The 26,225-nt window shown below is 45.2% G+C and overlaps 1 protein-coding gene across 1 annotated transcript in view; it reads left to right on the top strand.

The window, feature by feature from the left end:
* Positions 1 to 26,009, top strand: part of SLC1A4 (solute carrier family 1 member 4) — a 48,285-nt gene extending 22,276 nt beyond the window's left edge. Inside the window, exons 3-8 of the mRNA XM_014569035.3 lie at positions 2,832 to 2,894; positions 12,558 to 12,724; positions 16,253 to 16,486; positions 17,131 to 17,325; positions 18,502 to 18,636; positions 22,284 to 26,009. Of these exons, the coding sequence (XP_014424521.2) occupies positions 2,832 to 2,894; positions 12,558 to 12,724; positions 16,253 to 16,486; positions 17,131 to 17,325; positions 18,502 to 18,636; positions 22,284 to 22,518 (1,029 nt within the window). The 3' untranslated portion in view covers positions 22,519 to 26,009. The remainder of the gene's footprint in view (positions 1 to 2,831; positions 2,895 to 12,557; positions 12,725 to 16,252; positions 16,487 to 17,130; positions 17,326 to 18,501; positions 18,637 to 22,283) is intronic.
* Positions 26,010 to 26,225: the final 216 nt, after the last annotated feature.

The following is a 26,225-nucleotide window of genomic DNA, read 5'->3' as shown; positions in this document are numbered from 1 at the left end:
AAATTAGATGAGCATGAGCTGCTGAGTTGGAAGAAGATTTTCGGTTTGGGCCCGTGATGGGGTAAAGTTTCAGAAGACCCCTTGGGGATGCTTCCTGGACAAAGCCACTCACACTCACTTCCTTGCTCTCTGGGGCTTCTCACCATTCTGTCCTGCTGGGCCAGCTCACGTGGTCTCCCCCAGCCAAGGCACAGATCTGAGGTTCCCCCTCCCCTCCCGGAGAGCAATATAAACACTGAACCTTTTCTGGTCTGAGGAGAATGCAGTTTCGGGCCCAGGTTCCAGGAAACACTCTCCCCTTCCTTTGAAACGAAAGACAGAACTATGTAGCACTTTAAAGACTAACAAGATGGTTTATTAGGTGATGAGCTTTCGTGGGCCAGACCCACTTCCTCAGATCAAATTGTGGAAGAAAATAGGATCTGAGGAAGTGGGTCTGGCCCACGAAAGTTCATCACCTAATAAACCATCTTGTTAGTCTTTAAAGTGCTACATAGTCCTGTTTTTTGTTACAGCTAGACCAGACTAACATGGCTACATCTCTATTACCCTTCCTTTGATATTTTCATACCCTCTGCTTCTTGTTTCCTGCCCCCTTCCTTTCCCCTCCTCTCCCTTCTCCCCTATTTATTTTGGGTCTGCACATCCTAAACTCAAAACTCTGGTCATCTGAAGAAATGGGCTGTGCCCATGAGAGCTCATGATACTAGCTACATGTTTTGTTAGTCTATAAAGTGCCACCAGACCATTTGTTGTTTTTTAAATTTATCCTGTACAGACTAACTCGGCTACCCCCAAATCTCCCAAATAAATCATCCAGGTAATCGCCCTTTAACAATGAAAGAGAGAATGTACACAAAGGGAACAATTATTTACACAGGGCATGATAGTAAATAAAAGTAATTTTATTAGGTACAAACTAGGGAAGTAAGCAACTAATCGACTATCCGATAAGCAAAAGCTTATTGGATAGTCCACACACTAGTCGACTAGTCGCTCCCTCCCCCTTGCTGCCTCTACCACTCAGAGTTCCCCGCTGACCCCAGGCTCCACCTCGCGTTTCAATCTTTGAAATGCACAAGAGCCCCTGCTAGTTAATCAAAATTTAACATCCCTAGTACAAACAGTAGGATTTAAGTGGTTGCAAGTGAAAACAGGGAGAGCAAACTGAATTACAAATTTAAAGTTGCAGAAAACACATAGCTAGTTCTAATACCCTGAAGCTTATTACCAGTTTACCCTAAATCTGTGCTTATTTCAGCTGAACTTCCAAACCAGGGAAGATCATCTTACCCTGGGTTCTCTGTCTAGTTCATTCTCTCGTGAGTGACATGCTAGCTAAAGACCAATAGCCTGAAAACTTTGCATCCTAAATAGCCTTCCTTTTGGATAGGAACTCTTTGTCTCTACCTTCCACTCTTCCACGGTAGACCCTACCAGTTAGGGTGGTCACATGACTTCGTAAGACCAACCACTGCTAAGACTTAAAGGACAAAAAAGGCCGTTTACAGGTGACCATCCAGACATTGAGGGAAACCTTTGATGGCGTTTGTTTGCATATTTAAAACCATAAACCATTCCGTACTCCATATTTCTATTATTTTACATATAAGAATGATACATACACCAGAATAAGATGTATAGATCCAGCAGATTGTGACATAAAAATTGATAGGTTACATGAGGTATTTTGTCCAAAACATCTTCAAGCTATGCATATTTGTATCTATAAGTCAGTTTCATAAAGCAGTAGGAGGGGAATCCATAACAGGGCCCATTTTAGATGTATGTAAAAGATACCTATTGCTGAAGACACTGTATTGCTACAATTCGTTCAGATTGCCGAGCTGAAAAATAACCATTGTTAACCCCATTGTGTTTTTTTCTTTAAAGCAAGATCAAACTCCAAAGTTAGGTTTCATATAAAATCCATAGGCCAAAATCCCATATGAAATAAGTGGGAAATATAGCCACAGTATTCCTTGGTGTAGAGGTATTCTGTAACAACCTGATGAAGTCCAATGTGCTACGTGTACAAGGTTTCAGTGAGGAGAGTCTGCTTTTTTTTTTTTTACACTGTCCTTGACACAATTCACCATTATTCAAATTTTTTATTTATAAAAAAAAAAATCAAGAGCTTTGCTCTTGGCATGTGTTTAATATATTTAGAAGTCAAAGCTCAAAAGTTGTGTGTCTCACACGCAGAACTGGGTCCAATAAAAGCTATTACCTCACCCACCTAGTCTCTCTCAATATCCTGGGACCAACACTGCATACCAAAAAGGCATGCCAATCCTAAAATACGCATCAGTTTTGAAAATGGCAGTGATTACTTTAAATTTAAAATGGTTTGTCTATAAATATTTCTTAAATACTAATGTACTGTAGTGGTGAGTTTCAGTTATTGAGCAACTTAAAGGAATATTGTCACTTGGAAGCTATGCAGTGGAAGATTGTACTCTGGTATTGCCACACAGGGTGGGAACTGAATACCTAATCGCTCTTTTTTCCTGTGCAAGAAGGGCCCAAGTCAGTTTGGGTTAATGGACCCTGTTCTGATCTCCATTGCATGGGTAGGAGCTGGGAATAACTCTATATATGATCAGTAGAATTATTTCCGATTCTCACTTGTGTTCCCTTTCTCTATGCAAGTTTAACTTAGTTTGTAGAGATCCTTTTACATCCCGATCGATCTCTGGGATCTAGATCAAAACAGTCTGATGAAATCATGTAGTGGCTGGGTCACCTTACAGTGATGACATGTTGTACTAATACTGGTAGGGTCACAGCAATAATCTGATGGACAGAAAACATGTTATTTGTATCCACAGTATGCTACAGATTACAAGATAATAATACGAAACATCTCTATTGGAAATGTGACATTTGAGAAGGTAAGGCAGTTTCTTTGTATCTATCTATGGCATTTATATGACTTCTATTACTGTAGTATTTGAATGTTTCACGGTCTCTGTCTTTACCTCACAACATCCCTGGGAGGTAGGGAAGTGTTATTACCTCCATTTTGTAGATGGGGAACTGGAAGGGAGAAGCTAAGTGACTTGCCCAGAGTCACACAGCAAGTCTGAGGAGGAGAAGGGACCTGCAGTCACATCCTCAGAATCCAAGGTTAGAGCCCTACCACTGGAGGACTGACCCTTAGCCCTTCGGTTTAGTCCTTTTTTTTTTTTATAAATAAAAGAGAAGCCCTCAGACATGACACGTTTCCTCTCTGCATTCTTTAAACCAGTATGTTGGTTGAGATAGTGATTAACCAGATGAAGTTGTAATTACAGATTTAAAGGCTGTAACAGTTGGTTCGCAGCAATGATCACGACAGGTGAAGCAGAACAGAGGCAAATCTGCAAGTAGCCAGAAAACTACATCTGATTTGCAGGTGTGGAGATGTCAGCTGACCTTTTTTTCAAAGGAATAGCCTGCAGAGACTTGAGTGTCATTTCCAGAAGTGGTTAGCATTGGCCTGTCTCTGCTTCCACTCATGGGAATCTTGCCCTTGTACTCCTTGTGGCTCTAAGGGTATGTCTACACTAGCTCGGAGCTTCATTTGCATCTTCCCGGATGCCGCCATTTTAAAATCCCCCTTAGTCCGAACTCCGTGCCCGCGGCTACACAAGGAGTAACGGTAGTTCGAATTAGAGATCCTAATTCGAACTACCGACTCCGTGCCGCATGTAGTTCGGACTAAGGGGGATTTAAAAATGGCGGCACCCAGGAAGATGCAAATGAAGCCCGGGATATTTAAATCCTGTGCTTCATTTGCAACTCCGGTTGCCCTCATTTGCCTACCTAGCTCGAACTACCGAGCTAGTGTAGACATACCCTAAAAGTTTCCACCAGCTTCGTAACTATCTCCTCTGAACTATGCCAGTCCTTAGCCCTCTCGTTGCCTGGCAGGTTATCAGTAGGTGTACACCAGTCCCTGTGTCCCTTTGAAGTGTCCCCTTGTAATGTTTAGCCCTTTATCGACTGATCACTCACAGAAATACCAGCTCTACTGCCCCCAAATGGACAACATACACAAAACTTAGAGTTAAGGTCCTGAGCAACACCAGGTAAATCTTCTAGTGTCAGTCTCTGTACATAACTTCTTACACGGTATCTGTACGTACGTTTCACGACACTAATGTCCCATGTGATCCTGGCTTTTATTTGAGACCTCACATGACGTTCTTTGGTAAACCAGAATGTACATGCCAGGATCAGGAGATCCTTACCATCCCCCTGCCATTTTGTCATTAAGGAGTCCTAGTACCTCACTCCACGAGTTTACCCCGCTGATTCCCCATCAGTAAGCTGCAGTTTTTAGAGTATTTCACTATACCTTGAAAAGACAGGGAAATTGGGGGGCGGGGGGGGAGAGAAACATGTCCTGATAAACAGGGCTTGACAAACCCTGGCAAGAGCTACTCGCCAGCCCTGCACCGCGCAATTGTTGGGGAAATCTCGCTCCCCTGGGGTACAGAGTCCCCAGAAGGATCCGAGGCTGGAGGTCAAAGCAGTGAGGCAGGAGAGAAATCTAGAAGGAAAACTTTATTATGCATGCATGCAGGCTGACAGCTACCAGAGTGAGAGCAGCAGCAGCCCTGAGAGACAGTTTCAGTGATCCTTTATACAGTATGTTCAGACAGTTTAGTTGTTGATTATTTTCTTTAACATATCAAAGTCTCAGCAAAAGTACTCTGAGACGTTTCTGTTCACACCAGAAGTGCTAGAAGTAAGTTTTACAGTACAAAGGCACATGAGAACCTGAGTGAGGAGTCTACAAGACAAATTGTGACAGACTAGGAGTCTCCATGAAGTTGAGATAGGCATTGTAAGGGTCTTGATTAGAGTTAAGATGATTTCTCTGTTACAGAGAGAGAGACCTGGAAAACTTTTAACCCTTACAGCAGTTTTCTTTTAGAGAGTTTTGATTTCCTCCACAGTCTCCCCTTTAACACAATTGGAGTTATTTGATTTTTCTCCCACACATGCACCAGACCGGCATGTGCGAAGCGCCGGTGAATGGGGCGCACGGACCAACCAGCTGAAATCTACTTGCCACGGGCGAGTAGATTCAGCGGTTTGTTGAGCCATGCTGATAAACTCTTTGAGGAAGTGCCTCTTCATTACAGTCTCTAAAACTGCCTGACACAGAAAAGCCTTTTCTGTTCTAACATTCAAGTGCATCCCCCCCTAAGAAACTTTCAAACAAAGCAGCATTATGGACACAAAACAAAAATAGCGTTCACGAGAGCTTTGTTCCCTGATGATATTCAGGACACTTATCTTATTGCCTTAATTTACGCATTTAGCACGAACATTGATCACTGCTCTGTTCCTCAGTCCTCTCTGAATATCCTACTGTCTGTTTGTGTTTTAGCAGACGGAATGAAATCTATAGCCCAGAAAGGGTCTGCTGGGATCTAGAGACTAATTTCAGTATGTAGTTTTAAACAAAAGAGATGCACATGTGCAATATGGTGTAGACAAGAAATACAACAATTAAAACAGGGATTAGTATTATCAATATCACAGCAGCATCTCAATCTAGGGCCCCATTGTGGTAGGTCCTGTGTAGACAAGTACGTGACAGTCCCTGCCCCAGAAAGGACAGACAGGATGCAACAACAGGACGAAACAGATGGGGTGGAGTTGAGTGGGAGTATGAGATGATAAAATTAACACAGCTGAGCAGAAATATAGCTCTCCTTGAGCATAATCCACAGATACTACAGAGCCTGATCCAGTGGCCATTCAGATCAATGAGAGGCTTTGGATCAGGCCCAATTTGTAATTAACATTAGACTCATAAAAAGGAGAAGAAGGAAAAGTGTTGCCCCATGTTCAATTGAATACTTTATCTTGGTGAACAAAAATACTGGTGTAAGGCATCTACCATCTTCAGATCTAGTCCAGAGTAAGAATGTTAAATATCAGTTAATTCAATAGTCGATTAACCTCATGAATTCTTATCTGTTATCGACTATTCTGTAGTCCCTGGGGGTGAGCCCAAGCAGCCAATGCACTCCGGCCTCCCTTCCGAGGAGCCCCCTGCCACTCTGTGTTGCTGCCTCTATATCAGGAGGCAGAAGCTGGTCCACAAGGGGAGCCTGTTTAAAAAAACAGCCCCATAATGGGAGGAACGGAGGGAGGTTGAGCTCCTGGACTCAGCACCAGCCGGAACTGAGCTGGGCTGCCTGCCCGCCTGGCTCCTAATACACTTTAATCGCAGAGCCACAATGGGGGTAGGTCCCATACCCAGCACAGAGCTCGGCTGCTGGCCAGCCTGCTAAAAAATGTACTGGTGGGAGGAGAGGAGGAACATGTGTGTAGTCTATAGCATTGACCTATAAGCTTTTGCTAATCGACCACACTATTACATCCCTAGTCCAGAGTTCATCTTGGTGCTGATGCTGTGTCTTGTTGAAATTCAGCTGCTAAAAGGTGTTTTTATTTTCTGTTTGTCTGATCACTCGTCACTAGGGGCAAGGAGACCACTCCCAGTGGAATTAAGGAGGCTCCATCCTAGCATCATTCCAGTGTTTAAAAACAAAACTGTGTATTGGAGAAAAGTCTTTACAAGACACGACTGGCTACAACAGACAGCTATTAATGTCAGACTAAAATGCTTTATGGTGTTCTAGGAAGGAAGCATAGAGTTCCATTGAACAAGAGGCCAGCACTGTGTAAAAATGAAAAGAACACAAAAGAATTCCATCTTTAAAGCTGCCAAAAGACCCATTTAAATCTTCTGAGGGAAAAACAAAAAGGAGCATATTTTTCAAAATACATTCTACAGTGGGCTGGACAGCTGAACCCCAGTCAGCTAAGGATAGGTCTGAGTCCAAGCAGCTCACTGGGGTGTCAACTCTTGACAAAATTTGTCCTGGTGCACAGATAATGAAAATTCTCCTCTCATTTGAGCCCCTGTAAATTAGATGCATTTCCACTGTTTATGTAAATGAGCATACTGCATAAATATATATTTAGATCAATCCTTTCCCGTAGGGCTGAGAACTTCAAAATTAAAAAAAAAAAATCAGAACAAAATGCTTCCTTTTTTAAATTTTCATCTTGTGAAAACTTTTGAAGTGTTAAAAACATTTCAATCATGAGCCATTTCAAAGTGAATAATCAAAATGTTCTGATAAGGTTATTTCGACTATCAAAAACTTTTAATTTTCATTTTGGAAAAAAATTGAATCAACAGATGGGCAATATCTGATGGGAAGGGGGGAGTTCAGTTAGAAAAAAAATTAGTAGCTCTACTGACTCTGCTTTTCCTTATTGCCTGCAAGCAAACTCAGTCCAGAATCTGAGATTCAAGTTGGATTCTTTCTGACTTGTGCATCACTTACTCCTGTGGGAATTCTGAAAAATTCTGCATATTTTATTTGTCAAATAACACAATAAAAATCACCCCATTTTCAATTACTTGTTGAAAAGTATTTTGACATAAATTACCAAAATAACTGAAAATGGTATGACTATATTGTTTGTGTTGTTTGGACAAATTTTGTGTGTGTGCAGAATTTCTCAAGAGCACCAGGTTCCATGTGGCACAGCCAGGGTGTGGGCAGCTCAGAGGAAGTCTGGATGCACAGGGGATTGGTGCAGGGTTCTGGGTAGAGGGGGAGGGAAGAGGACACTACAGGTAGCTCCCCCTCTTAACCTAACCCCTATGCATCAGACACCCCTGCAACCAATCCCCCTTCCCTGCTGAGCCTCACCCCCACACCTTGAAACTCCACCCTGAGCTTTGCCCCCGCCCTCAAACACCTCCCCTTCTGCAGCCAAGGGGAGTCTCTGGGGTTTCATCTGACCCAGGCCTGGCTGCTCTGTGCGTGGTAGTGGGAAGTCTGTTCTCTTTCCCCTGCCCTGCCCAACTGAGATGAATATGCCTGGGCAACCAGAGAATCCCCAAACCACCACTGATTTACCTCTCCCCTAGGCTGCACAAAACAGGTGTCTGCACTGCTGAGTTTGTGGGGAGGGGTCAGTGAGTTCTAGTGCAGCTTCTCTTTGTTCCCCACGTAGGCCATTTTCTGCAAGGAAGCAGACAATCTGCAGAAGAGGGATTTTTTTTTTCTGCTGCTCCGCAGTGGTGCAGAATTTCCCCAGGAGCAATCACCATAAGTAATGAGAGATTCTGCAACTTGAGCTATGTTAATAATTCTGCTGTTGATGTCGAAGTCAGAATAGGCTCCAGTTTATTCTCCCATAGCTGTTGTGTCTAATTAACCAACAGAAATTAAAATTACGCATGAATGTCTCTAGAGTCTTGCACGCATGTCTGAGTAGGAAATGCCTTTTTTCCCCCTTGCAGTCACTTTCCTAGCCATGAGGACAGGACAAAACATTGACAATACTCATACTTTAACATATAGAACAGTACAGTAGGCTATTGCATGAGCAGACAATACCATCTTTCTTGTGGTATCTTCCAAGGTTGCAAGAATCAAGTCCCCTAGTTTGTATCCTAGCGGAATTCCCCATTCTTTAGGTTTGAAATAAAAAACCTAATACTTGGGAAGAATTTAAACAGTGCTGCTATGAAAGCCAAGAGACACATCAACTCATTTTGCAGATAGCTGTTCAAAAAGTGTTTGCTTTGTGCTCTAATGAACATGGTTTCATACCAGTTTAGACGTTATACTGGTATTTTTTTCTGTATAATTCACCAGGTCTCAAACTTCATTGCACTGTGCCTCCTGTCCTTTCCTCTCCTCCCCAGACAGTACAGATTACTGCATGACCCCAGGAAGAGGGCCTGTAACCTGACCCCCACCCTCCTGGTCTGACATCCTTGAGTTTCCACCCTGGGAGTGTGGCTCAGACTTTGGCTTAGGATCTGGACCCCAGCAAGTCTAATGCCAGCCCTGTCAACCCCATTAAAATAGGGTCATGACTCGTGACCCACTGTGGGGTTTCAACCCACAGTTTGAGAATCACTGATAAAATGTTCGCTTTCTCCTATTCTAGACAGTCCTTTGTTTCTGTCTGTGGTTATTCAAGGGCAATCAGAGACTATCAATTCACTGATACACTGTTCAAACAAGGATTCTCTCTTTTAAAATTGCTGGTTTTATTTGAAGTGCATCAGTGTTATGAAATTGTCAACATTTATTTTACATTTTAAACTTCTGTCCAGGAATACATTTATCTTTCTGGTGCTGAGCAGATGTCTGCCTCTAGTAGCCAGAAATCTAAACCTTCTGGAAGTCACTAGTCTAATCTTTTATTGTGCTAAGACGAGCTAATAAAACAACCTGGGATATTAAGCAGCATGTGCTGCCAGTGGGAAAAAAACAGTTTGTCAAAACGATTGTATTTTTATTAAACCATGAGTGCACTCAGTCAAATCCTATTTCGTTGTTATGCCAAACAAGCCCACAGTTCTTCTGGGGAAAGGAGTTCAAAAGGCACAGCAAAGAGGGATTGTCAGCACATCATGAGCTCATTTATGTGAAAAGCTAGATCAGTTTTGTTATCCTCTTACTTGCACCCAATTAGCCAAACTATTTCTGAAAACAAGAAGAATGTTTTCATCGGTGCTGTCTAAGTCTGATGGGGCTGACTGAGAGGGAATAGGAACTTTTCACTATTTTCCATCACCTTTTCTAAATACCATCTGTTGAATCTGTCGGGACATATTAAACACCATTTTGGCCTTTCACTTGTCAGGAATATATTGTGAGTTCAGGAAGCTCTTGCACGTAGCGTATGTTTTTCTTCAGACTGCATTTGATTCAGTAGACGATGTTATATTATGGAAGGCCATAAAAGGCGTAGGTGTCCCTATCAGTCTGCTGGAGTTGACTAGAGAGCTGCATAATAGAACCACTGCCCATGTTTGTCTGTGGAACCGGCTGTAAGCGCCTTTTAAATCAGTATCCGGTGTTACATTGTGGCCTCTGCATTCTTTTGTCAGACAATGGATTTCATAAAGCAGCTTTCCATCCGGTCCCTGGGCATGGAGATGGGTGATCCCTCGCTCACAGACCTTGACTGCACAGATGATGTTGATTTTAGTACAGGTTTTGTGGGGGCGCTCCAGCGTGAGGAGGAGTCAGCTAAGATTGGTCTCCATGTTTCATGGTCAAAGACAAAACTGCAAAATCTAGGACCGGGTCTGCCTGTGACACCAAACTCTTTGAACAATGAAACCATCAAATCGGATTCCAGCTTTTGCTATTTGGGTTCTATACTTACAGCTCCTCTAGTCTTCACACGAAGGTTCTACATCAGATTGGCCTCGTGGCATCTGCCAGGGGTTGTTTGCAGTGAATATGGCATCAGCATCAAGTTCAGGATTTATTCAAGCTTTATCCTTCCATACTGTTGTATGGCTGTGAGACATGGACAGTAGGTAGCACAGACTGGACAAACCCAGAGACTTTCTGCACAAAATGGCATAAAGTGGAAAGATTTCATCTGTAATGCAGATGTTTATGGTCATTTGGGCCACTGTCTGCAGGCAGCACCTTATGCTTTTTGGACGTGTTGCAAGGATGTCACGAGACATTCCAATAAACGCCGTTCTCCAGGTGGCTTGTAATACCTGGGATAAAATTCCACCAGCCACGGGTTGGAGGCAGCCTAGAGGCAACCCCCTTTACAGGGGTTCATTAAGTCTGTTCCAGCGTTGGACTCTCAGGCTGTCAAGACTTAGTGAAGGATCACGACAGCCAACTGGCTAAACATTGAAGACAAATATATCACTAGCTAACCAATAGCAATTCATTGGGTCTAGACTGCGGGAAGCTGTTTGCCTAAAGTTGTAATGGGGGAGGCTGGAAATAAGTATGAATTGGTTTTGGTTCCTCCCACAAAATAATGTGAAGTATTATCAGTAGATATGGGTAATTACCTGCTTTGCAAAAATATAGGAGAAGCACTGAGGCTTTGGTACCTGAACGTGCTCCCTCCCAGGGACGTGGAGAAGAGATTTTAATTAGTGCCCTAGTTCTGTTCTAGCCATGAGTGATTTGTCACTATTTTGCCCTGTGCCAGTCTTGCCCTGTGCCTACATAACTACTACTGATGGCAGTGGGGAAGCTTGTATGTCCACGGACTGCAGGATCAGACCTTAACTAACTCCCATGAAAACGGACACAGAAGCCCATTCCTTTCTAATTCCACTACAGTATTGTTGAGTTGCTTTGCATAATGTCTCTTTCCATTCTGTAGGAGGTTCTGCCATGCTGATTTCAGACTTATCACAGGGCAAAACAACAAGAGGGTCATTTATACTCAATTAGGGATGTAAAATCCTGTTTAAAAAGTTAACTGGGATCCTGTGGGCAGGCTGGAGCGCCCCCCTCCCCCCAACCCGTAATGCAGACAGGGGGCTCTCCAGCCCAGGCTGGCCTACTGCACCGCCGGCTGCTCGGGCCCAGGTAGGCTGCCAGTTAACTGCTTACCCCAGGCCTCTGTGGGCTGGATTTGGCCTGCCAAGCCACCAGCTCTGGCCTGTGGATGCAGTGGGGAGACTCAGGCAGATTCCCTGCCTGCCACTCCCCCCGGGCACACTGATAAGAGAACCTGAAGCTGGGTTCTATTTGAGACGCTGCTTCACACACTGCTCCCACCCCCAGCACAACCCCATTGGTCGGTTTTGGCCATTGGGAGCTGCCTGTTAACAGGCAGCTCAGGAAGCACTGTGCCCCCCAGCCCTCAAGCTCGTAGCTGTTCAAAAACCACATGGCCCTTGCAGCCAGTGTGGGGGCAGGGCAGGCAGGGGGTCTGCTTGAGAAGGTTGGTGGCTGGGAGTCAAGCAGGTAAGTCTCCCAGTTAGAGCCTGCCTCTGGTACCCCAACCCTTTGCCCCCCCCCACCCCACATAACCCAAACTCTCTGCCCCCTTCCTGCCTCCATATCCTGTCCCAGATCCTGCACCCCAATCCCCTACCCTAGGTCACAGCCCCCTCCTCTCCGAAGTCACAACCCAAACCCTCTGCCCCTTCTCCTGCACTGCTGCCCCACATAACCCAAACCCTCTGCCCCCTCCTGCCTCCAGATCCCCTCCCAGATCCTGCACCCCAATCCCTGGCCCAGGTCACAACCCAAACCCCTGCACCGCCTCTTGCACTCCAGTTTCCTGCCCCCAGTCACAACCCCCTCCTGCTCTAGGTGACAGCTCAAACCCCTCCACCCCCTCTTGCTCCCTAGTCCACTTCCCCAGGTCACAACCTAAACTTCTGCACCCCAGTTCCCTAACCCAGATCACAACTGCCTCCTTTACCCAAACTCTCTCCCAGCCCCCACACGCTTTCCTGCACCCCAGTCCATTACTTCAAGCTCCTTTCTGTCCCCGACCTCTATCCCAGACCCCGCACCGCCTCCATTAATATGGAAAAGTGCGACCCTCGACCACTTTCCAAATTCTTGGAGTGCTCCCCCCATCAAAAATGTTTGCCCACCCCGGCTTACCCAGTAAGCATCACCACGCAGGAGTGATGCTTCCTGGGTAACTGGTTAACCTTCTACATCCCTATGTTCAATTTCACATTGGAATGATGCCTAACTAACACACTCTTTATTTTGATACCACAGATCCCTGTTGGCACCGAGATCGAAGGGATGAATATTCTGGGCCTGGTTTTGTTTGCTCTGGTTTTAGGAGTCGCTTTGAAAAAGCTTGGTCCAGAAGGAGAAGACCTGATTCGTTTCTTTAACTCATTCAATGAGGCAACTATGGTCTTGGTGTCTTGGATTATGTGGTAAGTGTGACTGTTAATAGGTAACCATGGCAGCAGTGCTTCCTGGTTTAGGCATGTCTGTCTTTACTCATCTAGCTGGGTTTTTGATGCCATCTCCTTCAGAATCAAGAATGAATGGCATAGCATCAGTGCAATCAGTCAGGTACTTCATGGCTGTTTTGCCAACTGCATATCCTCCTGTGTTTCTCGATGCCTTTTGAAAATAAAGACTGCAACCTTGTTATTTGCACATGAGAGGGACCCAAAAGGTCATTTGCGCTGTAGGGGATCTGTCTCTTGAAAAGGACAGTCAGTCCACCAGGAATCAGCTACAGGACTCCAGTTTGATTACTTTAAAAATCAAGCCTTGTTTTAAAAAGTGTCTCTCTTTTGTAAATGTGTAACTGCTGAAATGTGCAGCGGTTACTCGTTTAACCCTGGCGGACGGGAGGCATCTCCATGGAAGCTAGTGCTTGCAGGGAGTCTGTTTAAAAGTTGGCTCTCTGTGCGCACCGGCTACCACCTTCCCCCACCCTCCCCACACACACTGCTGCCTCTGATATAAAGGCAGCAGTGGAGTGGAGGAGGAGCTTGTGTGCATCCATTTAAACATATACACTATCACATTCCTAGTTTTTTCAAAGCACCAGAAGCCTGGGTCAGCACACAATTACGTGCCTAATTCTTTTGCGACGCGACTGAATGCAGAGGCAAGTTGAGAATTTTATACATGGAGAAACCCAGCTTGCATGCAAAGTTGTAGTAATTGCTCATACAAACTAGGTGCATAGTTGTGATCACATATTTTAGTTTATTCCTTTGTCTTATGATTTGAGACTAGTCTGCTGCTGAAGAAGTGCTTGGTTACAGAACGCAGAGCTGTGTCAAAACACCACTCAAAATTCCAGTCCCTTCATATAACAAGAGTAGTTAGGAGTTCCCATTAGAGTGACAGAATGGGTGAAAATCTTGACCCTATTGAAGTCAACAAGTGTTTTGTTATTGACTTCAGTGGAGCCAGGATTTTACCTTAGATCTTAGGCCTCATCTCATATAGGGAAAAACCGCTTTCATGTTCTGCATAGGAAAGAGTCAGTACTTCCAACATACAGAGAGGGTTGCCAATTTTAGATGGCTATATTCCTGAGATATTATCACATGATGTAGCTCCAAGACAATTGTGGGGGGTTGGCAACTCAACATCTCATTTACGTTGCTAGTCTCCTAGACAACCTTCCTCCCTCATCTGCTAGATAGCTGTGTATTTTCTAAGGAGGCTAAACCTCTGATGATAGCTTATTTTGTCGTCTCCTGTAGAATTGTAATTAGCAGAACCTCACCTTCACCCACTTCTCCGACGTCCAGCCATTTCCAATCAGTGAACACTCAGAGCAGTAAGGCACACATATTTGTGTGACATTTGCCACAAGAGAGTTTTAGGACCTTGCTAAAATGGGAAGAGAACTAACTATCCTAATAGCGCAAGTATAGAAATTAAGCCATAAGTACAATTACAGTAAAAGATAACTGGAACCAGGTGAACTAATTTGTCCCAACATTTTACAAAAGTTTCAGTCAACCATAAATGTTTCCAGTAAATACATTTTTAATCCAGTGGAAATGTCAGTTTTTAAAAAGTAAGTATTCCCTTGTGGTCGTTGCAACTTGACCAGTGCAATATTAAGGCTATAAAGGAAAGTGAATCCATTGATTTGTTTTTCCATTGTCTTAAGCCAAGAACACATCATGAAGTGAAGAAACAGCAGAAAGAGGAAAGTGAGATTTTAAAAACTCTTCCAGGTTTAATAATTTAACATGTAAAAGTAAAATCCAAATCAGAGCCCCAAATGCCATGCCTTCCTTTCATTACGTACTGCATATTGAATGGCTGGAGGTTACATCTTGTATAAGAGACTCAAACTACCTGTGGGGAATATCATTCTGTCAATCAAACAACGCGTAGGAAATAGCATCTTACTTTAGTTGGTGAAACTGCTGTAGAGAAAACCAGCCACCATTCAGGAAGTCTCTCACATTATGCTCTGTCCTTTCCTAACTCCGTGTACATACATCCTGAAAGTTTTTCCACTTGAACTGCTGTTTTTTCCCCCCAAGAGATGAAATAGAGTCAACAAAACATGTGACCTTATAAATTCAGACCTTTATGTTCATTTCTATCATTAGGGATTTAACTTTAAAAGTCTCAAAGCCGCTTAAGGCTTTCACTCTGAAGTGTAATTCCTAAGCTATCAAAACCTGAGAGGTGATGGTTCTTGTACTGGGCTCATTATGAAGCTAACTTTCCTGACATTAATCACCAAGTGTAATCCTTTTCTTTGTGGATTATTGGAATGCCTCTGAGCCCGACGTGGCAATGTACATTAATTCTCACTTCTGCTCCTTCCTTCTCTAAGGCTGCATTCTCCTGGTATTTATCCAACATCTCACACTTCTCAAGTAAGCGAGGGAAGGGCAAAACTGTTGTTATAAGACAAGTGGCTTGAATTGCTTCTCACTCTGAATCAAGCCCAGCCACCAAATCTTTAAGGGCTGTTGTCAGCCAGCGTTTAAAATAAATTGAAATCAGATGGGAAGCCCTTATCATACCAGCCAAGAAGTGGGAGCAGCTGCTCACCCAGACCAGCTGGGGGACTGGGGAGTTGCACAAGAGGTGACATTAGTTCTCTGAGGGCAGGGGCAGACTGTAGAATGGAAGAGGAGCGGACATGCCAGAAAAACTGCTCCTATACTGATTGACCAGCTATAGCATGGGGACCCCCAGGACTGCAGTAACCTTTGAAACTGGAGTAGTAGCTGCTGAGCTGCAGTGAGAATTTCTTTCTCCAAGCCTCCAGGGAATTCCCTAGCACACAGCGAGGCTGGAAATACGTTTGGGGCCTAAATGCAGCTCCCAAGAAGTTCCCTCTTTGAGGACTGCAAACTGTTGCTGACAAAGGAAACGACAAACACGTTCTTGATGTTTGAAGATTTGGTGTGTCCATAGATAGGGGTGTGTGGAGAGCTATGGGCCCCAGTAAGACTCCAGACGTTCCATTGTTGTAGAAAAATACACACGTTAAATGCCTTCCCTGGACTAGCCCTGTGCCTTCTGGGCTTCAGGAACTCACCGGGCATCTCACTAATGGAAAAATCTCCACAATAGACATCTTCTGCACTCTCTCCTATGGGCATGCAATCTCCTGGAGCATTCCTACACCATCTCCACTCTGGAGGGCCACTTACAGCCTTCCTCGATGTCTCTTTCAGGCCAGGGGCCAGTGACAGCTTATTCATTCTGACAACATCCCCTTTAGCAACTACGAGAGAACTCAGGCCCTGGTCATTTACTTAGCATTAGTGCAAGGCCCTCATGTTCTGTTTCTGCAGGCATGAAATTGACTGCAGATCCCACCTTTGAGGAGGGACAGAGTGCTGTATACAGGTTTCCTGGCAGGAAGAATTTGGCCCCTAAAAATGAAAGCACCATGTATCTTTCTAAGGCTTTGGTTTAATATTAATCAAAAACAACCTTTGTTTTTCTTTATACAGGTACGTGCCTATTGGCATTACGTTCCTTGTTGGAAGCAAGATTGTGGAAATGGAAGATATTGTCCTTCTGGTAACCAGCCTGGGAAAATACATCTTTGCCTCAATTCTGGGTCACGTCATCCATGGAGGAATCATTTTGCCACTTGTGTATTTTGCATTCACACGCAAAAATCCTTTCAGCTTTCTCCTGGGACTTATAACACCGTTTGCAACGGCCTTTGCCACTTGTTCAAGGTGTGCTAGTGTGCTTGTTTCTGATACATAATATTATGCTAATTCCATGTTTTAATTTGAATAAGTTTCAGATGCAAGTATTGGCCCTGCAAAGGACTGTGTTTAGGCATCTGGTACCTTCCTGACAGATACCCACTGATGTCAGTGGGACACCTGAAAGGGTAGCTATGCGTCCAGGTGTAACCTTTTGCAATACTGATGCCATTACTAGCAGTGAGGTGCAGCCCTTATTTCATCAAATGCCACTCTTCAGCAACAAGGCATGAAAGACTGGGGGATGTTTACTTTCCCATTTAAAGAAAAACTCCCCTAACCAGGCAACACTACTTTTGCTTTTGCTGAGAATTTGCAAAGTGGTTGACCAAGATTTGCAAAAGGAATTAGTGATCTGGGGAGACTCAGTTTTACGCTACCCAATTTGAGGCCCTATAAAATATCCTGATTTTCAGAAAGTTCTGAGCGCCCACCTGCCCTTTGAAAATCAGGCCCTTTTAGGAACTCTCAGATCAGGCATCCAAAGTCACTAGTCAGTGTTGAAAATCGTGGCCTAGAATTCTGACAGCAGTAAACCTACAGCACATACCCTGGGTCGGACAGGGCAGTACTGCTCCATGATTGTCTTTTTTTTTCTTGTCTCTGTGTAGCTCAGCTACTCTCCCATCAATGATCAAGTGCATTGAAGAAAACAATGGCGTAGACAAAAGGATCAGTAGATTCATCCTTCCTATTGGGGCCACAGTGAACATGGATGGAGCCGCAATATTCCAGTGTGTGGCAGCTGTGTTTATTGCTCAGCTGAACAATGTTGACCTCAATGCTGGACAAATCTTTACTATTCTGTAAGTTGCTTGTGATTCAAACCCCATCTCCCTGGCCCCAAATGCCAATGTGAAGCCTTGGGTTCTTCTGGTTTTAAACACAATTTTTTTAAATACCTGGCAGTCCAAAGGCCAGACCCATGGTTGCCAGTTTTGGTTGGACCAACCCCCGGAGATTTCATCCCATGACCTAATCTTTAATTCCTGGAGACTCCAGGACAATCCTGGAGGGTTAGCAACATAAACCAGGCCGCCAAACTGCAGTCTGTAAATGGCCATGAAATATGTTATCCAACAGTACAACAGAGTTTGATGTGTATGGGAATTTAGGGAGGTTTTATAAATGTGGAGATTAAGGGCTTGATCTGAATCTTAAATGCATCTAGTGCATCTCAAAAATGCCATTTGTATAGAACTTACCCCATCTTAACACTCCCCTTTCCCTGACACCTGAACATCAAGCTAAGTAATTTCATGCCCCCTTCTCTGTGTCCTCCATATTCCAAGCGCTCCCCCTTCTCACAGCCATCCCTATTCCTGCTATTGGCTTCCTGCCCTGGCTCTTTTTCTGACAAGCTATTCATTCGGATCATTAGCACGCCTCTGGGCAGGACCAGGTCTAATTCTGGCTGCAAAGCATCCAGAACACTTGGGTTGATGTTATTTTGTGCACATGTGGCAGAAATACACTCTGATGCATGTTGTTCATCAGAAAATACACAGGCAGCACTAGCAGCAGAGTCTTACTTGGACAGCTAGTTTTGAGGCTTGCAAAAAAACAGCACTCCGTACCCCCACAGTATTCATAGAACACTAGAACTGAAAGGGCCTTGAGAGGTAATCAAGTCCAATCCCCTGCCCTCACGGCAGGACCAAGCACCATCTAGTCATCCCTGATAGATACCTATCTAAGCTGCTCTTAAATATCTCTGATGGAGATTCCACAACCTCCCTAGCCAATTTACTCCAGTGTTTAACCATCTTGACAGTTAGAAAGTTTTTCCTAATGTCCTATTGATATTCATGATTGGACACCAGAATACACAGCCCGATACGGAAGAATTTGCAGACAAAAGTTACATTTGCCCCCCTCCTTTTGCTTTGGTTAAAACTGCCACTACAGGAAAATATGCCCTGTCCCTATAGAATGGGTGTGTTACTGAAATGGCACTAACTCCTGTTTGAAAACATTCTCAGTGTGACTGCCACTGCAGCCAGCGTCGGAGCAGCTGGAGTCCCAGCTGGAGGAGTTTTGACCATTGCTATTATCTTAGAGGCCATTGGACTTCCTACGCACGATCTCTCCTTGATATTAGCAGTGGACTGGATTGTGTAAGTACTGTGTAATATGCATTATCAGCTGCTGCATATGTGGTTGAAAAAGTAAATATTCTCTCGTGATCATTGCTGGGGGGGGGGGGAGGGAACCAAAGAAGTCTGGAAAATAAAAACTCAAATCACCAAGTTGTGTGTTGAGTTTACCTTCTCCCTCCCACACACACACACGTTTCACCAGAAGGCAAAGAATAACACCACTCAGTTTCAGTTATTAGGAACTGTGGGACAGATCCTAAAGTACTTATTCAAATTTTACTTAATGTTTGCTGAGGCGAAAACTCCCATTGGCTACAGTTTCCTGAAGAGGAATTATTTAGAACTATACAAGAGGGTATTGCTAGAAATTAGAAGAAAAAGAACAGAGGCTGAATAATGGGGAAAAGCTTCCTAAGCATCCATTAGACTTGTACGATGGGGAAAGCAATACGTGGTCTGTTGCTTCAGACATTTAAAACTCGATTAGAGAAAGGACCAGGGAATGTAAGCTACAGTCCCACGTTAGCAGAGGAGCGGAGTCAGGGGACAAGCAATGATCATCAGATGATAGAGCCAATACGCTTGCATTAACAGGTTATTGGTGCAAGAGCAGTGTGTGCATTGATCATGAGTTTAGTTAGCTATTTTTGCACCTCTCCTGGCTTGCTTGTTGGAAAGCCAGGTAGGGCCTAAATTCTGATGTTCTTCTTCAGTTCTGCTCAGTTCTTACCAACACAAACCTCCCTTCTGAAATCAGGGGAGATCATCCCACAGCTGGGCAGATCGAAGCGGGAAGCATTTTATCTAGCTGTTCATACTAGCTTCTTGTTACTCCTAGATTTAGCCCCTCGTACCACCCTGAATAACTCCACTCCCAGGAGAGACTCTGTATAGCTCAGTTGAGTGACATGGGGACCAGCTGCAAATATCTGAAAGGCATAATTAGCTCTCACGTCACTGTATTGAGCTATCCAAAATGGGTCTCTTCGCCTTTCCTTTCTGCTCAAGCAATATCTTATGGCCTCCAGTCTTAGGGTACGTCTAGACTACAGGGTTTTGTCGACGGAAGTTTTGTTGACAAAACTTCTGTCGACAGAGCGTCTAGACACATTCAGTTCTGTCGACAAAGCAAGCTGCTTTGTCGACAAAACCCTGTAGTCTAGACGCAACCCTACAGGCAATAACACCTTCTTGTCGACAGAACTCTTGTCGACAGAAGGTGTTATGCCTCGTAAAATGAGGTTTACCAGCGTCGACAAAACTGCTGAGTTCTGTCGACGTTATGTTGACAAAACTCAGCGGTAGTGTAGACGCAGGTATAGTTTTGTCGACAAAAGTCCACTTTTGTCGACAAAACTCAGTAGTCTAGACACACCCTTAGACTCATGGGGTATGTCTACACTCGGTAGTTTGAGCTAGGTAGGCAAATGAGGGCAACCGGAGTTGCAAATGAAGCCAGGGATTTAAATATCCAGGGCTTCATTTGCATCTTCCCGGGCGCCGCCATTTTTAAATCTCCCTTAGTCCGAACTCTGTGCCCATGGCTACACGCGGCACGGAGTAGGTAGTTCGAATTAGGATCTCTAATTCGAACTACCGTTACTCCTCGTGGCTTCATTTGCAACTCCGATTGCCCTCATTTGCCTACCTAGCTCAAACTAGCGAGCTAGTGTAGACATACCCATAGGGTCCAACTCCCAGTCATTCCTATTGGCCTGGGCAGCAGAGTTTCACCCACCTACCTACTCTTAATGGCTCTAAGCCCACTCCTCACTGAGGGCTGAACTGTGATCTGTGTATTGTAAGCCTCCTCCACACAGTCACCTTCCTTCCAAAGTACCCAGCAGGTCGCTGGAGTCAGTACTGCACAGAAATCAGCTTTGTGGTTGCATCGTATATGGTTATAATGATGAGGCTGGGTGTGGGGATGGGAGTAAGCCGGGGACTTATTCGGTGCTTCACAATAAAATAAGTACTTAGTACCAAGGCACAAGTTAAGCAGATGGTGAAATTAGGCCCAGAGCAGGCTGAGTGAGGTTCCCAAAGCACAGAGGAAAGAAATGGGCCCATTCTTACCAGACAGCCTCTCTCCCGCAGCAGAGCGACGCTATGATCATTAAACCTCCTTCCCTTGTGCTGAACCCTTGTCACTGTAAATTGCATTGGGTGGCCAAAGGGCATCAGGATGGGGTGTGGTGCCAAAATGGAGACAGAGACACTGGTGACGGGTGAGTCTTTGTGCCTGGTTCCATAGGCACCTGAACATTCTGGGTTGGAGGGTCTGACTCGAGCTAGGGTTTCACTGCGCTGAGGGGAGGCTGGAAGAGGAGTGGAGCAAAGGCAGAGAAACAATCCAGTTCAAGGTGGATGAGAACCGGGGCACGGTGGGGCAGAGGCACAAATAGAAAGGCACTCAATGCGGGAAGAGGAAAGGCATGAGCAGATGCAACAGGGCCCCACGCTGCCTAGCTGAGTTTTTGGGTGACGGGGCTCTTCCATAGTATAGGCTTCCCTTTCATAGAGCCCAGTTCATCCATAGCCGCATTTGCGGACACACCGATCGGGGGTTTCAGGGGCTCTAAGAGCCCAGCAATTGAAAAGGGTCTGGGACTCCCAAACGTCCTTTAAATCGCAGCAGGAGCTCCATGCAGCATGCTCCAGGAAGCACTGGGGGCAGCTAGCCTCAGCCATGACCCTTCCACTGGTGCAGAGCTCCCCCCTCCTGCTTTTCCCATGGGCCTGGCAAGTCTGTCAGCCCCACTGCACACCTGGCAGCCTGTCCGACCTCTCTGATGGAGGATGAGCAGTGGGTCATGAGTGGCCATTCAGGGGACTCAAGTTCAGAAATGGAGTCATGGCTCTCTGTTCCTATGCTGGTGGAGACAGCTGTGGAGGGAAAGAAGTGGAAGCCTGTGGGTAGTGGAGAAAGCACATCACTTGTGCACCCTCCCCTGGCTAGAGGCCACATGCTGGACTGGCAGCTGAAGAGGAAGTGTAGACCAAGTCTACAAAACATGCGGCTCATTTGTTTGCGGCCCACAGGGCGGTTTGGGTTTACCAATATGGCCACCACAGGGAATGCGTTTCACAATGGCGAGGCATCTCCCAGGCGGGGTGAGCACTGAACGACGCAGGTGGATGGGCTGGCTGTTTCTAGCCCCCAGGGAGGGGGTGCTGGGAGCACTGGGGCATTGTGGAAAGTGCTGGCGGCTTAGCCTTGTGGGCAGAGCCTGAGCGGTGCTGACTGGCTTACAGTGGCCATGTGTGGGTCCGGCGCCGCAGCTTAAGGCTTAATCTTTGTATTTGTGCCCGTCAGTGTGAAAGAAGCTGTTTGCATATATATTTGCATGTGTCTGCAACCACACTTAAGTTGCAACCCTTGACAAGTGCTGTGAGTATTATTGTAGCCCCCAGGGCTTCCAAAGTTGAGTAGCCCTGGCTTGGAAATTGAGTCTGGCTGACTCCAATAGGTGGCGCTCCCCATAAAACACTATATTTCCATAATACTTAAACTGTCCTGATACCTGTAGAGAATGTCTAATGCCCTGTCTGTGCAGCAAGGAACTGAGTATCCCTTCTGTCACCGTTGACCTCAGGCCGGAATGGCCCCCTGTATTAAATCGTATCTCTTAAATGGTTGTGTATGTGCTTTTGCCATTGACCAGGGACCGAACCACCACTGTGGTGAATGTTGAAGGAGATGCCCTGGGAGCAGGTATCCTTCATTATCTGAATCAAAAAGAAACGAAGGCGAAAGAACCGGAGCTAAACGAAGTCAGCGTAGAAGCGATTCCCAACTGCAAATCTGAAGAGGAAACGTCACCTCTGGTAACACACCGGAACCAAGCCCCCGCCCCAGCCAGCACTGTGGAACCAGAGTCAAAAGAATCAGTCATGTGAACTGGGGGAAAGCTTGCAAATAGATGGACCGCTGACTTAACACGCTAGACCACTGCACTGCTGTTAGGGACCGGCTCTGGGTCCTCCTCTTGAATTTCAGTGGCCATGATTTGAAGCTACAGACTTGTTAGGCTTGTGTGTCTATCTCCCTGATGAGAGCTATCACTTTATCACAATGATGTTATGTTTCCTGCTTAAACATGTTTGTGTGTGATGTGTGTACATGTATATGACCACAGTACCAATAAGGCTTCTTGTTTTGGGTTAAAAAGTCATTTATTAGTACAAATCCACGTGGAGGGGGAAAGTAGCTAAACAGAGTGGACGTACTGGTTGTGGCTGGAATCTGCACCACAAACAGCTTTGAGAGCAAGGCAGTGCCAGTATTTTCTCAGAAACACCTCTTTAATAGTATCCAGTGCAAAAATAGAAAGCGCATTTCCAGCATCCCCTCCCCGCATCCTTTATGTATCTATAACAGCAACTAAGTGCTGGCAATCAGAAATTTTAAAACACAAATTAATAGCTGACCTCATTCTATTGTCATACAACTTTATCAAAACATCCCCAGGAAATAGGAAGTGTTCGCTCTATTATCCTAATTTCGGTGATATAAAATCAACCCTGCCACTATAAACTCTATAATAACAAAGCCTGGATCCAGACAAGACAAAACGATCTGCTTTAAATCAGACAAACCAATTTTCACCACATTTTGGGAAAGTATCTACCCATGGGCTGAGAACTTCTATAGCATGTTACAGTAGAAATGTGTCTACAAGAGACTTATCTATAACATTGTCAGACAAAGAATTCAGCTCTATGCACCTAAACACACTCAGGCATCTGCCGCCACTACATTTTTTTCATGTTTCTTAATGGTGCGAATCAGACTTAGTGGGATGTTTTCTTTCCCAGCAAAATTTCTCCAACAAAGTCTGAAAACTCAAAATGTGTAAACTGATGAAAAATCCAAAGCATTCTACCCCAGCTGTCCAGAGCATCCTGCTGGTATGAGAGGGAAGAAGGGGGGTTTCCTAGTCATATGGGCTATGTCTACACTCGCGGCTTCTTGCGCAAGTAATATGCAAATGAGGCTAAGCATGGAATATCGCCGAGCCTCATTTGCATACCTAATGAGCCACCATTGTTTTCAGCAGAGGCTCTTGTGCAAGAAGGTGCATCTACACTGCCCCTTCTTGCGCAAGAAAAACCCTCTTGTGCGATGCCGTTACACCTATTTTCAGGAAGAACGGCATTGCGCAAGAGGGTTTTTCTTGCACAAGAAGGGGCAGTGTAGACGCTCCTTCTTGCACAAGAGCCTCTTCTGAAAACAATGGTGGCTCATTAGGTATGCAAATGAGGCTCAGCGATATTCCACGCTTAGCCTCATTTGCATATTACTTGCGCAAGAAGCCGCGAGTGTAGACATAGCCATGGAGTCCAGTGAGGCCGGGTAATCCCAGCTTTCTGGCTCTTGGGACAGCTGTGCCTGCACTTCTCTATATGCTGCTGGTATTCCTCTCTTCTAGCAGCATGGCCAGCTTGGTGCATGTGCTGCTGTTGGACCCTGTGGCTGCAGCAGTGCATTCTCACCATGTCCGTTCTGATCATAGGCCAGGCCTCGGCGCACGTTGTAGTTCCTTATTCTGCTTGAAACTGAGCTAGCAGCTCCAGACTTTATGCTGCCCCCCCCCCCCCCCCCACACACACACAGGGTCTAAGCCACAGCTCCCTGAATTCAGTGACCAGACTGCCACAGAGACAGAGCCTTGGAATGAACTCTATTCAAAGGTGGCGGGGGGCTTCCCTTTCCTTCCAGCCCCGGCTCCCCACTGGGTGAGCCTCCCAGGCATGGTTAGTGTGATTGTTGCGCGTGGAACAGAAGGGAGCTGTTGTGCTGCTGGTGGCTGATCTTAACAGTGAACATTTACCCTAGTTTAAAGGCAGTGATGCTCTTCCCTCTCCCTTAGTCTTCCTTTACACGCTGATACACAAAGGCTACATCTATACTGCAGGCTTTTTGCACAGGAACTGTTTTGCACAAGAGTTCTTGTGCAAAAGGTCTTCCACAAGAGCGCGTCCACACTGCCATGTGCTTTTGCGCATGAGAGCTCGGATGGCCATGGCAGTGTGGACGCTCTCTTGTGCAACAAAGCTCTGATGGCCATTTTAGCCATAGGGCTTTCTTGTGCAAGAAATTCATATTGCCTGTCTACACTGCCTTCTTGTGGAAGAGCTCCTGCACAAGAGGGCTTATTCCTCGTGGGGAGAGGAATAACTCTTCCAGAAGAAGCCCTGTTTTCCGACACTATACTGTAACTAAGTTTTTGCGCAAGAACAGCGGTATAAACCAACAGCCTCCTTGCAGGATTCCCCTTTGCCCAGTCATTAACATTTGCTTGTCATCCAGCACCTGCCAGGAGCCGCACCATCTTACAGTCAGTCACCTGTAAGATGCCTCCCAGTGCCTCGCAGCTCAGGAATCCAAAAGGGGCCTTCTAGCCTGTCCTGCAAGCCAATACACTAGGGAGAGTTTGAACTAGGATGGGGCAAGTCACAGTGAAGAGCCCCTGGCCGAACACTCTGCCCTCCTATTACTGGGGTTCCAACCCAGCTGCCTTTGTCTCAATCCCCACTGCAGCAGCATGGCATGGAGTAAGGGGTATTCTTTGGTTCATGTGGTCCCCGGATACTGAGGGCCTTATACAGGGCAAAGCTCTTAGCTCATATTCTACATGGTACTTGATAGGTTGCCAGTGCCGTTCCAAAAGCAAAGGTGTTTGTGTGTTGCCCCAAAGGAAGTACCATGTAACCACATGAGCACCAGAATGGGAATTCTGCACCAGATTCAGTTTCTGGATAGATTTTAGATGGAGCCTCATATAAAGCATTGCATTTGCTGAATTTAAGGTGCTAGGATATTTAATCAAGGCTAACACTCCCGCTCATGCAAAGAAGTGCCATGGGGTTTTTTATGGACCACAAGATTGTGCCAGGATCATTCTTAATGTTCAAGAAAACTGGAATCTTGCAGGTAGCAAAACTGTATTTTAAGCTTGCAAAATGAGCCAGTCGTTCTAACGTTGTAATGTGGCAAGAGACAGCCACAAGATTCCTTGGAAACGGGAACATTATTTCCTCAGTGCTAGTCAAGCTACATATTTCTTTTGATAATCCTAATGTGTCTCGTCTGGCTTTTATACATGATGTTACTTGCCTTAAACATTGTGCATACGTATGACGACGGTCTCATTTGTGCTTGGGGGTTCCTTTTGTTTGTACTCTTGAGTTGCATGTACTATGCAAAAACTGTGATGGCTCCAGGATTGTAGCATCTTTACCGCAAACGACACTGTTCAGTTTACCATCTGTCATTATTGTGACATTGGGCCCGATCCAAAGCCCAATGAAGTTGACAGAAAGCTTTTTGTTTGCTTCACTTGGCATTAGACTGGATCCTTAAAATAAAGTAATTACAAAAAAAATTATCTAAAAGAGTCTGTGCTTATGGTAAAGTAATGTCCTGGTATTAAGATATAGGACTTCCAATGCACCACCCTGTGTTACACAAAGAAAGCCATAGTTCAGAGCATTTTACTGGATTTGTGGCAAAGAGACTGCACATCAGCAGACAAAGCAGCTGTTATATACTCTGCAGCCCCTGCCAGGAAAGCCAATCACATCTGTATTGCTGCCAGCATGCA

This window comes from Pelodiscus sinensis, chromosome 3 (genome assembly GCF_052426305.1).
Source record: "Pelodiscus sinensis isolate ZL-2025 chromosome 3, ASM5242630v1, whole genome shotgun sequence".
In the NCBI taxonomy this organism is placed as follows: Eukaryota; Metazoa; Chordata; order Testudines; family Trionychidae; genus Pelodiscus; species Pelodiscus sinensis.
This window is presented reverse-complemented; position numbering and strand designations above follow the sequence as displayed.